The sequence below is a fragment of the Camelus dromedarius genome, chromosome Y, assembly GCF_036321535.1.
Source record: "Camelus dromedarius isolate mCamDro1 chromosome Y, mCamDro1.pat, whole genome shotgun sequence".
Lineage (NCBI taxonomy): Eukaryota > Metazoa > Chordata > Mammalia > Artiodactyla > Camelidae > Camelus > Camelus dromedarius.
Genome location: NC_087473.1, coordinates 13,439,283 through 13,457,131, shown reverse-complemented (window position 1 = coordinate 13,457,131; position 17,849 = coordinate 13,439,283). Strand labels below are relative to the sequence as shown.

Below are 17,849 nucleotides of genomic sequence, written 5' to 3'. Positions count from 1 at the left end.
ATGTATACAGTTAATTTTTAAAAAGCATTTAGGTGTTATAAAATTTGCATTATATGACTATCCTTTAGGATAGTATGTATTCTTAATATCCCCAAAATAATGTTTACTGAATAAAGTTTAAATTTCAAGAACTTTTTGGCAGTATTGTTAAAAATTTCAATATATATTTCAAAATTTCCATGTTGAGTATTTTCTTAGCTGTGTATTTATGTTCCTCTTCATGTTGTACTTAAGAACATAGTCGGAGATTTTTACCTTACAGGATTATGAGGCCAGAGACATGAGATCTGAGACTGAATTTAAAGGAAGTTCAGATGGTGTTAGGGTTCCAAGTTAGGTGCTCTTTTCTTCCTTGTTCTCTGAGATGGATATGAAGATGGGGAACATGGGATATAGATCCCTTGTCTTCCTTTTTTTACCCGTAATTACTTTCCTTCAAATAATTCAATGAGATGAGACTTCTGTTCACTGAATTTGATGTAGTAAGAAAAGCTAAATTGGGAAACGGGCAGTGAGGTGGAAGAAAATCAATTAATCTATGAAATAGATTATTTTTATATATGAGACTTGAAAAAAGTTGTTAGTTGCATTTAGTTTATTTTGTTATTATCTTGTAATAGTATTTTCCTCTCTACAGAAGATGTTCTTATTCTACCTCATAGGTGGTGAGTTACCTTGTGATATGTAGCCACTGAGGTAGAGTGGTAACTTGGTATCTGAAAGTTGTTTGATTTTAGAGTTAATTACAAAATTTAGGGGTAATTTTTCTCTGTTATAGATAGGAATTTATTTCTGTCTGGAGCAGTGTTCACTAATCTGGAGGTGAAGAAGATACTTGAAAGCTAGGGGATTTATTAAGGAGACAGCTTTCCAGGCCTTCATATAGCCTCACTGAATCACAGTCTTTAAGAGCTGAGCTTAGGAATTGGTAATTTTTTTACACCTCCCAGAGACAACATAATCTTTATGCTAATTGTTGAGAGAGAATGAGAGAGAAAAATGTGTGGAGAAGAAGGAAAGGAGAAAAAAAGAGACATCTTGGTAGTTTACCTAATGAGAATTTCATGATTGCTGTAAGCCTTTTTTGGAAAGAAACCCACATAAAATTCTGCATATAACTTAGAAAGTTTCTTCTAGTTAGGACCAAAAAACAAAACAGGCAAAGAGACTGTTATTGACAGATAAATCTCATAAAATTTAAACAGTTAGAATTTAGTTCCAATTATAATGAATTTTTTATTGATCTTTATTTATCCTCTTCAGTGAATCTTTTATGCCATGCTCTGGTAATTGCTAACAGAGCATCAGCAAGAGCTTCAAAAAAAAGCAAACATGTTCTGCCTTTTTTTTTCCCCTTTCAGTTTTTCAGATGTATTTATTTTACAGTCTTCTTTTTTAGGTGGTTTGACTTTTTTCTTCTTTAAATAAAAGTTATGTAATTTTTTAAGACCTGGAAAAAGTCATTTCCTTTGTTTGTTTTTGCTAATACTGTTCTGATATGTTTAAATAGATTTACTCTAAAGGAAAGACTTGTGTATATTTAAAAATGTATATTTTCTGAATAATAGCTTTGTTGTATTTTTTTAAATGAATGTTTTTGAGTATCATGTCAAGATACACACATTATACTTATTAGTATTGCTGGTTTAAATTTAGTATACTTATTTACTGTTGATTTTTAAAGTTTTTAACATATTTTAATGTAGTTTTCTTGGAATTACAAAGAGTGGATTAAATTTTTATTTAATTATGGCTTTTAATGATGTATTTTCTTTGCATGTTTATGATCATTGTGCATTGTTCTGTTAAAAACAAAAAGTGCACTCCTAAATCAATTTGTGATCTATAGTTTGAACGTTTCCTTATGTTTTAAATGTTACCTGTTTTTGCTTATTACCTGAAATTGAGCTGTATTGTAATTAAACATTTCCCATGATTCTTTGTAGTTCAGTTTCATATTGCCCACTTGTATGAAACCCAGGTAAGTGTTTTAACTTACTTTACTGAAAGCAAGAACAAAATCTTCATCCATGCTTTAAGTGAGATAAAGTATAAATAAATTATATATATAATTTCGTAACTTAAAATAAATACCAGTAAATTTAATTGAGTTTGGGGCATGTACTTACGCATATATTTACTATCTTATACCCATTAAAAGTGTTTGAAATTTTGTCTAGGGATAAATGATATAAGAGAAATGAAAGAATTTGAGGTTTGTGTTTAGTATGTGTATAGTTTTTGTAACTCCCTTTGACTCACTGTGATTTAATAAATTGAATAAATTGCTATATGAGATGAACTGTCTTTTTTTTTTGTTAAAAAAAATTTCTCAGGGGAGGTAATTAGGGTTTATTTATTTGTTTTTTTAATATGGAGGTACTGGAGATTGAACCCAGGCCTTGAACATGCTACTTATGTGCTCTACCACTGAGCTATACCTTTCCCCAACTACAAGCTGTTATTTAATGCTATTTGCCCCTAAACTTGAGACATCTGCATGGTGTGAAATGACTCTGCTATAGTTTTTTGCCATCCTTATGTTAATGTGTAGGTTTTTTCCCAGAATATTTGAGTGTTTGAAGTAAGATATTGTCTTAGAATAGTTTTTGCTGTAATACTGAAACATTTTAAACATCTTATTTGTAGCACAGGGTATAGTCACACATTAATATTATTATCATTAGTTCAACATGAATTTTAAAAACCATTTCTCATTAGTTTCATGATAGTTTGCTTTGTGTATGGCAGAATTTGGTTGTTGGATTAAAAACTATAGTACACAAATTTATGGTCTGTGGTGGAGAATCAGGAAGTTGTTAGGAAACTGAAAAAATTACATAGCATTTATTGATAGTATGAGTAGTTCAACATACAAGATTGCATTTCAATTGTGAATTATAACAAATTTAATAGCAGATTTTCTTGGAAGAAAAGATAGATAGTAAACATCTGATACCTATTCCTCTGGAGTTAGTCCAAGTATAAAATAATGGCATGAGGGTAGATGTTGCACATACTTTATAGCAAATGAGGAAAGATCCTGGCATCTTCTTTTATTCATGTTATAAGTAGATATAGTAAGATAGTTTGAGATCTTTCACATTTCCATCATTTAAGTGTCAGGTTCCCAAACGCAGTTTACGAAGTAGCCATCATGGGGAGCTTTAAAAAAAATTAGCATCTTATTTCTGTTTACCCTCCCTCACTTCCAAAATGCTCATCCCAAGTTTCCGTAGTTTTTGAATCAAAGTTGATAAACCCTCAATGTATGAGATCCTGCTAATCTACTAATTTCTAGTTTATAACATGGCTGTTAAGAAATGTCAGTTTTTTATATCACTTTCATAAGTAAAAATTCTTACCTCCCAATTTGAGTGTTTTTAAATAGAAAGTTTTTTTTTCAATTAGTTTTGTTTTCCTTACTCCTTTGATGTAAGGGAAGTGATTTTAAGTATATTCAATCTATAGCTATCCCAACAAATGTGCAAGCTCCTCATCACAGATACAGAACCTCATACAGACCAGAGGGCCAACTCTACAAGTCCATTTACATCTTGAGCATCTGCAGACTTTGGTATCCTTGGGAGTCCTGGAAGCAGTCGCCCCCACAAATATCGAGGGATGAGCGTATTGTGACCATTTAGCACTTTCAGATATTGAAACTATCTTAATTTTATTGCAGTTTTCATAGAAAAAAAGTATAAATTTTAAACCACAGTAATCAGTCAAATTTTAGAATTTTCCCACTTGAATCTTGGCAATTTAAATTGTGTCTCTTACCAAATTTTATGGTTGATGCCATTGTAATAGATTGGTGCATGAATTACGAACTAAGAATGTTCTTAGAAAGGAAAATGTGGGTAGTATATTTCATATAGGATCTATAAGAATTCTTAATTTCAGTGAATATCTGTTTCTTATTAATCCAAGATAATTCACCTGTTTAAAAAATTCTGCTTATGATTAATAGTCACTTTAAATAGTTTCACTGAAGTGTAAAAAATTAATTTCTATCCAAGTTTTTTCCCCTAATTTTTGCTTAGAAATAAAAGGTTTTATTTGTAAACACTCTACTTTCTCATATTTTTACAGTTTTCCTCTTCCTGTCTCCTGATAATTTCATTTTCTAAAATTTTCTGGGATGATTATTTATTCTTTTAAATTCATTAATTTATTGAGACAGTTCCTAAGGTTTTTATTTTAAAGGACATAGGATTTTACCCTTATTCTGTTATTCTCATGAGTTGTGATTTTTTTCAAACTCCTTATTTTGAAATAATTGTAAATTCACAGAATATATTATTATTGTTGTTGCCGATATGCAAAGAAAGATACAGTGTACCTTTCACCTGATTCAAGGATTTATTTACGTTTCTTGTAGTACAATAGTAAGATGGGAAATTGACATTGGCATGTTATATGAAAATAATTGTACGCTGTTTCATTGCATTTGTAGACTGCTGATGAAGGTGAGAGTAGAATACATGGTATTTGCTAGAGTAGACAACTTCCTGTCTTTAAATTTTCTGTTCTCTGTGGCTGCCACTTTACAGATCTTTTAGATAGAGAAATCAATCTTTTCTTGAGGCTTTTTCTGTTCATATCTGTTGGTGTTTCCAAGTTGTGGCATCTCCAGAACTTTGTAAGGAAATATATGAGGCAAAAGAAAACATCCTGAAGAAACCAGTAAACAGAAGATCAAAGTGAAAACAAAACAAATGAAAAACCCCAAAACTAGCCTCTAAAGAAAGAAAGAAACAAAAACCCATAGAATTTACTGCTCTGTTTTTCCATGAGTCCAAAATCAGGCTAGTTTACCTTTTTCCATTTTGGGGGAGAACGTTACGTTTGCTTGTTTTACACGTATTTTAGCTGAGGTTATTGGGAGAAGTACTTCTAATCTTGTCTGTAATTGGAAGTTAATGTTGTTCTTTGAAATTATAATCTAGTCTTTCTGTCCTAAATTAACATAACTTGATTGAGATGTATTATTGTTGTTAAATAGTGGTCTAGCTTTAGTTTATTAATATTATGTATAAGGCTTCTGCATCTTTGTTCATGGAAGAGATTGTTTTTACTTTTTCTTTTTTTGTAGTGTCTTTTGGAGATTTTGGAAAGAAAATTATACTTGTTTCACAAAAGATGTTTGAAGTGTTACCTTATTTTTGTATTCTCTGAGTGTGTGTTAAAATTGTTATTAAGTTTCTTCTTTTAATGTTTGGCAAAATTTACTCGCCACGCCACTTGAGCCTGAATTTTTCATAATTGAAAAGAGTTTTGATTATGAATACCTTTAAAAGCAGAAATTGTCACTAGTTTTAGAGATAGTGTAGATTTTTATTTTACTTGAATTCTGTTTTGGAGAAGAGATTTTTTTCCATTTCAGCTGAACATTACTGGCATGAATTTATTCATAATATTTTCTTATAATGTTTATAGAGTTCTGTGGTGAGTACCTGTTTATTGATTAGTCTTACCAGGGTTTGTCAGATTAATCATTTTCAAAGACATCTATCCTTTGCTTGCTTTCTGTTTTGTAAATTGCTTCTATTACCTTACTACTTTCTTTGGGTTTAGTTTATTCACTAATTTTTAAATTTTTAACATACGTTCTTGGGTGATAGATTTCTAGTTTTAAAAACAATGAATTAAAATACTTTTTCTTCAAACATGATTTGATGCATTTTAAAAGTTTGGTGTGTCATGTGCTATAATTCAAAGTATTTTCTAATTTCAAGTGTGATTTGTTATTTTCTTTGACCTGTGGTTATGTAGCATGCTGCATAATATATGTAACAATGAAAGAATTTTCTGTTACATTTTTGTTAATTGACTGCCATCTTAAATCAGTTGTTTACTCTTTTATTATTTAAATTATTGATTTTTTTTTAGATTGCTTTTTGAGCCATCATATTATCAGTGTTGTTTAATGATTCATGTTTTTATTAGAATGTGTTTTTTGTTCTTGGACACACTATGATAAGTTATGTAGAGTTAGTTGTGTTCAGGTTTCACAGTTTCCTTTTTAACTTTAAAATTCTTGCCTGTCCATTAAACCAGTTCCTAAAGAAGTATCTTGATAATGTTAAATATGATTTTGTGTGTCACTGTGCTTTATCTCATTTTCATTTACAAAGCTGCTGCTGCCTTTTTTTTATTTGGTTGAATGTTTTCAATTGGTATGAAATTCTAGTTTATTTCCACAGTTTAAAATTTGTATTCCATTTGTTTTTTGATGAGAGATTTCAAGATTCCATTGTTGATCCTTCAAAGGTTAAGTACACCTTCACCTTGGGTTTGTTTTTTGCTTACTTAAAAGATTTTTCTTTGTGTTTAGTTTCCTGAAGTTTCGCTACTATAATCCTAGTACTTTATGATTTTTCTGCTTGTGGTTTCTTTTATTTCTGAATCTGTACCTTGTTGTCCTTTTTTGTTACGCAGGGAGGTTATTTCTTCAAAAACTACTTTTGTCAATTTTCTATCTTTTTTTGACTGTTCAGATACTTGTGTTTCATCTTTTCACTGTCTTTTCTGTTTTTCTATTTCTTTTTCTCTATCTTTATCTATATTTTGTAATTATTTCCAGGCACTCATCTTCTTATTTTTTGTATGTAATTGCAGGTTAAACCATAATTTTCTTATGAATTATCTCATTTTTCTATAAAATTTAAGGTGGATTTTTACATAGTTTCTAATTACGGGCTGAAATTATTCATCATTTGCTTTCTTAAGCATATTAACCTTAGTTATTTGAAAGTCGTTTAATAATTCTAATATCTGAATCTACTGTTGTCTTTGTTTTTACTTTGTAAATTTCTCTCTCCTTTATTTTTGCTTTATCCTTTCCCATTTACTTTGGATTCTTTACTGAATGCTGGACTATATGAAAACACAGGGATCGCATTAACTTGTGGACTTGTTTTGGTTTGTCTTTTTTCACTTGGAAATTCTTATTTTGGGATCAAATCACCATAATCCAGTGAGGCAGTTGCAGCATGGTTTAAAATGGTCTTGTGGTGTTTTTCATTTTTTAAAATTAACTTTATTGAAAAATATTTTTCTGGTTTTACTGAGACATAATTGACATACTTTATCTTAGTTTTAGATTCATAAAATAATGATTTGCTTTATGTATATACTATGAAATGACTACTGCAATAAGTTTAGTCAATATTCATCACTTTACATAGTTACAAATAATTTTCTTGTGTTGAGAACATTTTTAAAAAAATTTTATTGAGTTACAGTCAGTTTACAGTGTTGTGTCAGTTTCCATTATAGAGTACAATTTTTCACTCATACACGAGCATAACCTGTATTCATTGTCACATTCTTCTTCACTGTGAGCTACCACAAATTCTTGTATATATTTCCCTGTGCTATACAGTATAATATTGTTCATTTATTCTATGTATACTTGTCAGTATCTACAAATTTCAAACTCCCAATCTGCCCCTTCCCATCCCCCTCCCCCCAGCAACCAGAAGTTTGTATTCTGTATCTGTGAGTCTGTTTATGTTTTATGTTTAAGTTCATTTGTTGTCTTTATCTTTTTTTTTTTTTTAGCTTCCGTATATGAGTGATCTCATATGGTATTTTTCTTTCTCTTTCTGGCTTACTTCACTTAGAATGATATTCTCCAGGAGCATCCATGTAGCTGCAAATGGCGTTATGTTGTCGGCTTTTATGGCTGAATAGTATTCTGTTGTATAAATATACCACAACTTCTTTATCCAATCATCTCTCGATGGACTTCCAGGTTGTTTCTATGTCTTGGCTATTGTAAATAGTGTTGGGGTGCACGTGTCTTTTTGAAGTAGGCTTCCTTCTGGATATATGCCCAGGAGTGGGATTCCTGGGTCATATGGTAAGTCTATTCTTAGTCTTTTGAGGAATCTCCATACTGTTTTCCACAATGGCTGCATCAAACTGCATTCCCAGCAGCAGTGTAGGAGGGTTCCCTTTTGTCCACGGCCTCTCCAGCATTTGTCATTTGTGGACTTTTGAATGATGGCTATTCTAACTGGTGTGGGGTGATACCTCATTGTAGTTTTGATTTGCATTTCTCTGATAATTAGCAATATTGAGCATCTTTTCATGTGTCTATTGGCCATCTGGATGTATTCTTTGGAGAAATGTCTTTTTAGGTCTTCTGCTCATTTTTTTGATTGGGTTACTTATTTTTTCTATATTAAGCTATATGAGCTGTTTGTATATTTTGGAAGTTCGTTTTTTGGTCACATCATTTGCAAATATTTTGCTACCATTCTGTAGGTTATCTTTTCATTTTATTGATGGCATCCTTAGCTGTGCAAAAGCTTATGAGTTTAATTAGGTATTTGTTTCTTTTTGCTTTCATTTCCGTTTCTCAAGGAGCTGGTTCAAAAAAAATTTCCTCAATTTATGTCAGGGTATTCTGTCTATGTTTTCCTCTATTAGTTTTATAGTATCTGCTCTTCCATTCAGGTATTTAATACATTTTGAGTTTATTTCTGTTTATGTGTTAGAAAAGGTTCTGATTTCAGGCTTTAATATATAGCTTTCCAGTTTTCCCAGCACCACTTATTGAAGAGATTGTTTTTTCTCCATTGTATGTTCTTGCTTCCTTTGTTATAGATTAATTAACCTGAAGTGAATGGGTTTATTTCTGGGCTCTCTATCCTGTTCCATTCATCTGTGTCTCTGTTTCTGTGCTAGTACCATTCTGTTTTGATTACTGTAGCTTTGTAGTATAGTCTGATGTCAGGGGTTGTGATTCCCCCAGCTTCATTCTTCTTTCTCAAGATTATTTTGGCTATTCAGGGTCTTTTGTTTTTCCATACAGATTTAAAAATTTTTTTTCAGTTCTGTGAAAAAAATGCCATTGGTAATTTGATAGGGATTCTATTGCATCTGTAGATTGCCTTGGTTGGTATGGCCATTTTAACAATATTGAATCTTTCCATCCAAGAACCTGGTGTATCTTTCTATCTATTTGTGTCATCTTCAGTTTCTTTTTTCAGTGTCTTACAGTTTTTGGAATACAGGTCTTTTGCCCCCTTAGTTATGTTTATTCCTAGGTATTTTATTATTTTTGATGTGATGGTAAATTGTTTCCTTAATTTCACTGTTACTGTATAGAAATGCAACTGATTTCTGTATATTAATTTTGTATTTTGCAACCTTATCAAATTCATTGATGAGTTTTAATAGTTTTCTTGTAGCTTATTTAGGATTTCCTGTGTATAGTATCACATTTGCAGACAGTGACAGTTTTATTACCTCTGTTCCAATTTGGAAAGATTAGTTTCATAGTACAGAATCTAAACTGAAAGTAAAAAGTTACACCATGTGACAAAGGAAGCTGACAAACTAAAAGAAAAACATTGCCATATATCTCTGACAAATGGCTACTCTCTAATATATGTATTTTTAAAATAAAATGGTTGAACATTGAAAGGCAGTGGATCCAACTCTTGCTAATCATTTTAACATTTTATCATTAATGATAAAAAGAAAGAAGCAGAAAAACCACCTTGCTTACGGATCAATCAGGATAAAAATCACAGCAAGGGTTCTTTTTATCAGAGCATGTAGACATGAAGAGAATGGGGTAAAATATTCCATGTTGAAAGAGTAGAATCTGCCTGCTTAAAATTCTATAACCAGTGTAATTATTTTTTAAGAAAAGAATTAAAAATTAATTATATACTCCCTCCTTAGTGAGGTGCCTCTCCTACATGTGAGCAGTGAATGGTGACTTCTATGCAAAGAATATATTTATTGAAAGGGTTAGTGGTGGGGAACTTTTCACATGTTAGCCAGGTGAACATAGTTAATGCTGTTAGTAGTAGGTCATGTTGATAAGATGTATCCTTGGTATGAAATGATGAGAGGAATACTTCACCACTGTAACCTGTAGTCTTTCTCAAATCCCAGTTGCCCACTTTAACCATGAGGATATGATAACTATGATATTACATCAACCCCAATATGAGGAATTCTAAAAAGTATCTGCCAGCACTGCTTAAAATGTTTGTTAAACTAATGGGAACCAGAAATATCTGAGACATTGTAAGAGTCAAAAGGAGCCTACAGAGACAGGGCAAGTACATCAAATGTGATACCCTGAAACAGCAAAATAATATTAAGTAAAAGAGACACTGGATAAAGCATTTGTTTCATTAATTATATATTGGTTCATTAATTATAATATGTGCCATTCTAATTTAATATATCAATAATAGGGGAAACTGGGTACTCTATAGTGTGTTTACTTTTTTTTCTACAAATGAGACAAAATTCAGATAAAAATTTATTTAGTAATATGTAGGAGAAATACTTTCTGAGACAAACATTAACTTAAGGAATTCATTGGCAATAGACCTTTTTAAGAAGAAATTTTTATCAGGGAGAAGAAGAATATCAATCAGAAGCTTGAATTTTGGTTTTAAAGATACCCAGAAAAAGAATAAATGAAGTAAAATATGTTCATTTATTTATTTGTTTTGGGTTCTTAAGTAATATAACAGATTTATCTCAATAGCTACTTCTTCAGAAGATTAATAGTGACAGTATATAGTATGTTGGATATTCGTAGCATATGAATGAGTAAAAGGAAGTATCAATAGGAATGGAAAGGAGAAGTTGTGAAAAGATAGTTGTACTCTCTGTACTTAAGAAGTGGTATAGTATTTCAAGATGGGCTTAGATTTGTTAAGGTTAAATATTTTTGTAAGCACAGTTTAAAGATCAAGATGAGTTTTAAATAAAGGAATATATTGGGGAGGGTATAGCTCAAATGGTAGAGTACATGCTAAGCATGCACAAGGTCCTGGGTCTCCAGTGCCTCCTCTAAAAATAAATAGATAAACCTAATTACCTCCCCCCACTGACAAAAAAGAAAAGTGTGGGGGAGATATAGAAAGATACTCTTCAAAGAAGACCTAACAAACTTGAACATGTGTTCAGCTGGTAGCAGAAGCAAAATGCGTGAGGTTAAAACAAAGCTTTGACAAGAAGTAGATGAATCCACTATTTTCACTGGAGTCTTCAACATGCCTTACTCAATAAATTAATAATCAACTACACAAAGAAATTGAGTCAAGATAACTTGTATAGTGATCAATCAGCTTGTTAGTCTAAATAACACTATTATCAATCATATTATGAATTGAATTGGTTTATATAGAGTGCATAGTCAACAGCAGAAGCTAACAGCTTTTGTGACACGTAACATTCATTACCATTGGTAACCTTTTTGTCTATGGAATACCTACTTGAAAGTTTAAGAAGAATGTAAATTATACTGGTATGTTCTTAGAATACAGTGTGTAATCATAAGCCAGTAACAGTAAGATAGTGAAAAAAAAACTTGAAAATTTAACAACAGAGTTCAAAACCTTGGGTCTAAAAGAAGTCAGATGAAAAAAAAATTTTTTGTATTAAACAAACGTGAAAATACAGCCTGTCATAATTTACTGGATGTAGTTAGTTGCTTAGAGTGAAATGTATAGTTTGAATGCTTGTATAGAAAATGAGAAAGGTCTAGTATCAGTAACCTCAGGTTTAAGCTTGGGAAAAATTAGAGCAAATGAAGCCTACAGCAAGAATAAGGAAGGACTAAGAAAGATAAGATGAGAAATCAGTGAAATTTAAAACAAAAAAGAATATGAAAAAAATAATTCATATCTGAGTATGAAAAGAATGTGAAGGATATGAGATACTTGTTCTTTGCAAAGATCAGTATATTGGATAGACTCAAATCAGTTAACCAAGAAAAAAGAGAGGAAATGCAATTATATTATGAAGAATGAAAGTGGGTAAATCCTAAAGAGTAATCATCACAAGGAAAAAAAGTTGTTTTAATTTAATTAAATGAATAAATAAGAAAAAAAAAGAAAAGAAGTTGTCACTTGTATTAGCTATGGTTTTCCAGAGAATCAGAGCTGATAAGTTGTATGGTGGTGTATATGGATGTAAGTGTGTGTGTATATATATTATCATATATATTATATTTGCTTAATGTATATAAAGGGTATGTGTTTGAGGAGATTGTAGGCACTTGTTCATGCAGTTATTGAGGCTGAGAAGTCCCACTTTATCCTGTCTGCAAGCTGAAGAAACTTTAGTCCAAGTCTGTTCAGTTCTATAGCCTAAGAACCAGGAGTGCCAGTATCCGAAAGCTGAAGAAGATGGATGTCCTATTTCAAGCAAGCAGTGAACAAAGTTATCCTACAGCTACCTTTTTGTTTTTGGAGGGGGGGCTCTTTGTGGATTGGATGATGCCTACCCAGATTGGTGAGAATGGGCAATCTCCTTTACTCAGTCTGTTCATTCAGATGGAATCTCTTCCAAAAATATTCAGATACAACTAGCAATAGTGTTTCACTTAGCCACCTAGGCATTCCATAGCCCATCCAGCTGACATATAAGACTGTCGTCATACCACAACTCATTCCACAAGTGTTACTAGTACAATAAGAGAATGCCTGAAAACTCTATGCCCAGAAATTTTGTAACTTAGATAAAATGGACAAATTCCTTAAAAGATAAAAATTAGAAAAACTCACTGAGAATTAGATAGCCCTAATAGCCCGCTTTCAAAGTAATTGAATGAGTCATTAAATGTTCGTGTCATCTGCAAATACGGATGATTCTTCCTTTCCAGTTCAGATTCGATTCATTTCATTTCACTTCATTTTAGTTTAATTCAGTTTAGTTTAGTTTACTATTTGCTGGCCAGAACTTCCAGTAAAATATTGAATAGCGGTAGGGGAAGTGGACATTCTTGTCTTTTTATTAGTATTAGTGGGTAGTCTTTCATTCTTCCATTTTTGAATATGATGTTCACTATTTTTTTTCTTAGACTATTAAGATTTCTTTTTTGGAGCATTTTTAGTTCCACTGAAAAGTTGAGAGGAAATGTACGGATATTTTCTATATACTTGTTGCCTCCACACATGCATAGCCTTCCCCATTATTGACATTCCAACCACAGTGGTACATTTGTTATAGTTGCTAACCTACATTGACAAACTATCTCACCCCAAGTTTCCAGAGTTTATGTTATGATTCATCCTTACTTTTGTACACTCTGTGAATTTGGACAAATGTATATGTGGATCATTATGGTATTGTACAGCGTACTTTCACTGTGCTAAAAATCATGTTCTCTGCCAGTTAACTCCTTTGCCTCTTCATCCCTGGCAATCACAGATCTTTTATTGTCTTCATGGTTTTCCCGTTTCCAGAATGTCATATAGTTGGAATTACAGTGTCTACTTTTTTCATGTTGGCTTCTTTGACTTAGTAATATGCATTTAAGTTTCCTTCATATCCTTTTATGCCTTGATAGCTCATTTCTGTTCAGCTGTGAATCCATTCACCTACTAAAGGATAAAATGGTTGTTCACAAATTGTGTTTATGATTAAACGTGCTGTATAATCACTTTGGTTTTTCATAAGTGCGCTTCATCATTTTGAAGTAATTCCCCTATTTTCCTGATTTGCTGAGTATTTTATTTTTACTACGAAAAGATCTGAATTTTGTCAGATTTTGTAAAATTCTTATTCTGCATCATTGTAGCTAACCATATGTTATATGTTCTTTTTGCTTCTTTCTATTAATGTGCAGTATTACATTGAATCGTTTGCATCTATTGAACCATTCTTTCGTTCAGGGAATAAATCATAGTTTTTGTTGGTTTTTTTTTTTTAATGTGCTGTTGATTTCAGTTTGTTAGTATTCTCTTGAGAATTTTTGCATAAATATTCCTAAAGGGGGGTGTTCTGCAGTTTTCATATAGAATGTCTTTGGTTTTCAGATCAAGATAATACTGACCTTATGGTATGTATAGGGAGTGTTCCCTCTCTTTTCAGTTTTTAAGAAGCATTTCAGAATTGATATTGATTTTTCATAAATGTTTGGTGGAATTCACCAGTGAAGGCACTTGGTCTATAATTTTTCTTTGGAAATTTTTGAATACTGGGTCAATTTCTTGGTTATAGGCATACAGGTTTTCATAGTATTCTGAGAATATTTTATGAGGTCAGTACTGTCTCACTTTAATTTATGGTTAGTTGTTTTGGTCTTCGTTCTCTTTTTATTAGTCTACCTAACTTTGTTAATGTTGATCTTTTCAAAGATTCACCTTTTGGTTTTCTTCTTCGTTTGTTTATTTAAATTAATGTAATTGATTTACAGTGTGTTAGCTTCTGGTATGTAAAGTCACATATTTATTTATAGTGCATTATTTATATTCCATTCTTGTTTCCATTTTTTATATTTTAGGTGTGTCTTCTCTTGGCTTTATTTAACATCCATTAATTTTTTCACTGTAGTTGGAATGATGAAAAAGTGTCTTCAGTAGCATACAAAATTTTTCTTCTATATAGATCTCTTCTCCTCTTCCCTTTTTGTTGTTGTCACAAATTACATGTTTATGTCGTATACCTATTAACAGATGCTTATAATTATTGTGTAGGAATTTGTACTTTAAATTTTATAGGAACCAGAAGATGAGTTGCAAACAAAAATATAGCAATACTGACTTTTAAAATGTACCTGTGTAGTTACCTTTACCAGTATACTTTATTTCTTCACACAGCTTATTCTCTAGTTGTCTTTTCTTTTCAGCTTAAAGGACTGCTTTTATCATTTTTTTATAAGACAGATAATTTAGGTGGATGTTTTCTTGAGTAATTCTGGTTATTTTTTATATTAGTGTTTTGAGTGGATAAATTTGCAGGGTTTGAAAAGGTTAATGACTAAAAACCAAAGTCTTGCTATCTTCTCTGCCCTTTCAGTTCTTAAGGCACTTCCCACCCAAAACTCTTTAATATATTAACTTCTCTTAAATTTTTCAGAATTCCTTTATTTGGATGTTGAATAAATTCGTATGTTTATAACTTGTCTCTGAGAAAAAGCATGCTATACCAACTTTTTTGTCTTGGTTTTTTTATCTTTTAAAATAAAAATTTTTATTGTGATGAAATGTTCATACTTACAAAGTTTACTTTCATACTTTTGAAAATTAAATTATAGTCAGTTTACAGTGTTGTGTGAATTTTTGGTGTACAGCATTGTGATTCAGTTATACATATATATGTATATATATGCTGCTTCATTATAGGTTAGTGTTTTGAATATAGTTCCCTGTGCTCTACAGTAGGACCTTGTTTACCTATTTTATGTAGAGTAGTTAGTCTCTGCAAATCCCTGACTCCTAATTTATCTCTCCACCTCCCTTCCACTGCTGGTAACCATAAGTTTGTTTTCTATGTCTGAGTCTGTTTCTGTTTTGTAAATAAGTTCATTTCTGTCATTTTTTTTAGATTCCACATGTAAGTGATATCCTTTTGTACTATTATATGCTGTATAGTAGTTAATATTTACAAATCCCAAACTACTTTTTTTTTAATTGAAGTACAGTCAGTTACAATGTGTCAATTTCTGGTGTACAGCAGAATGTCCCAGTCATAGATATACATACATACATTTGCCAAAGTACCAATTTATTCCTCCGTACTCTCTTTATTCTGGAAATTAAGACCTTGTCAGTCACATTATTTGCAAATGTTATTTTCATTCCATAGGTTATCTTTTTGTTTTGTTTATAGTCTTCTTTGCTGTGCAAAAGCTTGTATGTTTAATTAGGTCCCATTTGTTTGTTTTTCCTTGTATTTCTATTGCCTTAGTAGACTGCCCTAGGAGGACATGGCTAAGATTCATGTTGGAGAATATTTTGCCTATATTTTCTTCTAGGAAGAGTATAGTGTGTGGTTTTATATTTGTCTTTAAGCCATTTTGAGTGTATTTTTGTGTATGGTATGAAGAAGTGTTCTAACTTTATGGGCCACACTATCAACCCAGCCCTGCCTCCACTTAGGCATGTCTGCTGTTACCAGCAGACCTGCCCTCACTGTGTACCATTACTCTGTTTCAATTTACCAGAGGTGCTAAGTCGACAAAGGCACTAGCAGAGCAAATCCACCTCCACTGTGTAGGGCTCAACTCAAATCTCGGTCCTGCCTGTGAAGACCCACAACCCCTGGAATTATGTTCAGAGCCCTGCCTCTGCCCAGGAGCTGCCCACCAGCGATTGTGAACTGAGCAGACTTCTGTGTATGGATCCTGCCCCTCTCTTTACGAGAGCATGATTCCAGCAATGGTGCCAAGCAGTGCCCTCTGGGCTAGTGGAGAAGGCTGCTGTGGCCATATTGTGCCCCTCCTTCCATGTGCACCAGCAGTGGAAGTTTCTATGGTAGGCCCATGTTCTTTTGCACACACTCCCAGCCTCAGCCCACACCACACTCCAGCCATCTGAGGCAGCCTCTGCACAGTCAACCCAGTCCTCTCCTGGGGTCCATCCTCTGAAATCTGAACTCCCAATATCTGTCCTAGGCCATACCAGGTGAGACCAGCGTCTCAGGCTAAGGATTGCAGGGACCCTCTGTGCAGGTTTCTCTCCTTTCTGTCTGCCAAGTGTCTGCTGCTTTCTCCTCCAAGCCTCTGAAGTTCCCTTTCTGTCCCAGCTGGCCTCCCTGCTAGAGAGGGGTTCCCTAGGGTAAGGGTGCTATCCTTCCTTTGTAGCTCCTTCCCAGAGGGCAGGTCCCACCCTGTTTCCTTTTTTCTTTTTGGTCTCCTATTTGGTTTCATGAAGATTTTCCTTATAGTTCCAGTTGTACAAGATCTTCTCCCAAAGTTCAGTAGGTATTCTGCAAGAATTGTTCCACATGTAGATGTGTTTTTTTATACCCTCCCCACCAAGATGTATTTTTGATGTATTTCTGAGAGCGAGTGAGCTCTGTGCTGTTTTGTTTTGCCATCTTGAAGCCTCACTTCTTTCATGTACTTTATTAAATATAGAGTTTGGTGGCTTTAACTAAGGTAATAGTATTGTGTAACTGTCAGCATTATTCAAAACCTTTCATATCTTTAAATGAAAAATGTGTAACCATGAAATAGTAACTCCTCATTCTCCCTCAACTGACTCTGTCATAACCTCTGTTCTACTTTGTCTCTGAATTTGTACATTCTAGATATCTCACAGAAATAGACTCATACAATATTTGTTTTTTTGTATCTTACTTCATTTTGCATAATAGCATCAGGATTCATCATTGTTGTAGCATGTATCAGAATTTTATTTTTTTAAGGCTGAGTAACTTTCCATTGTATGTGCAGTCAGGCCTCAATATTCATGGATTCTCCATCTCTGCACTCAGCCAATCTTGGATCAGAAGTACTTGGGAAGAAAAAAATTCCAGAAAATTCCAAAAAGCAAAACTTGAACTTGTTACATTCCAGCAATTATTTACATACATTTGCATTGTACTTAGGTATTGTAAGTAATGTAAAGAAGATTTAAAGTGTTCAGGAAGATTGTGTGTGAGTTATATGCAAATACTACTACATTTTATATGACACTTGAGCATCCACCAAGGGTACTGGAACTGATGCCCTGCAGATCACACATACACACACACACACACACACACACACACACACACACACACACACACACATATCACACTTTGTTTCCATTCATCTGTGGGTAGATGCTAGGAGTATTGCTACTTTTGGCAGTTTTGTAGTAATGACGGAAAAAGATAAAGATGTAGTAAGTGAAAAAAGATAAAGTTTTAAAGCCAAGATGTGTAAGTCATTTATATTTTATTCATTTTTCCCACCAAGATTATATGACTCTGAGGCTTTTGAAATTCCGTATGAATTTTAGAATGATTTAAAAAATTTCTGTGAAATGCAGGGAGATTTTGATAGGGATTACATTGAATTGTTATGTTCAATGAATACATTACATGGCTTCAGGTAGCATTGTTGTCTTAATACAAGCATACCTCAG

General features: G+C 32.6%; 1 protein-coding gene across 9 annotated transcripts in view; it reads left to right on the top strand.

Moving 5' to 3' along the window:
• Positions 1-17,849, top strand: part of LOC135320411 (lysine-specific demethylase 6A-like) — a 133,432-nt gene that overhangs the window by 46,443 nt on the left and 69,140 nt on the right. For all 9 annotated transcript variants that reach the window (XR_010379572.1, XM_064483515.1, XM_064483516.1 and 6 more), the window contains exon 8: positions 1,947-1,981. Coding sequence is in view for 8 of the 9 variants with exons in the window: in XM_064483515.1 (XP_064339585.1) it covers positions 1,947-1,981 (35 nt within the window). In the remaining variant the exon portion in view is untranslated. The remainder of the gene's footprint in view (positions 1-1,946; positions 1,982-17,849) is intronic.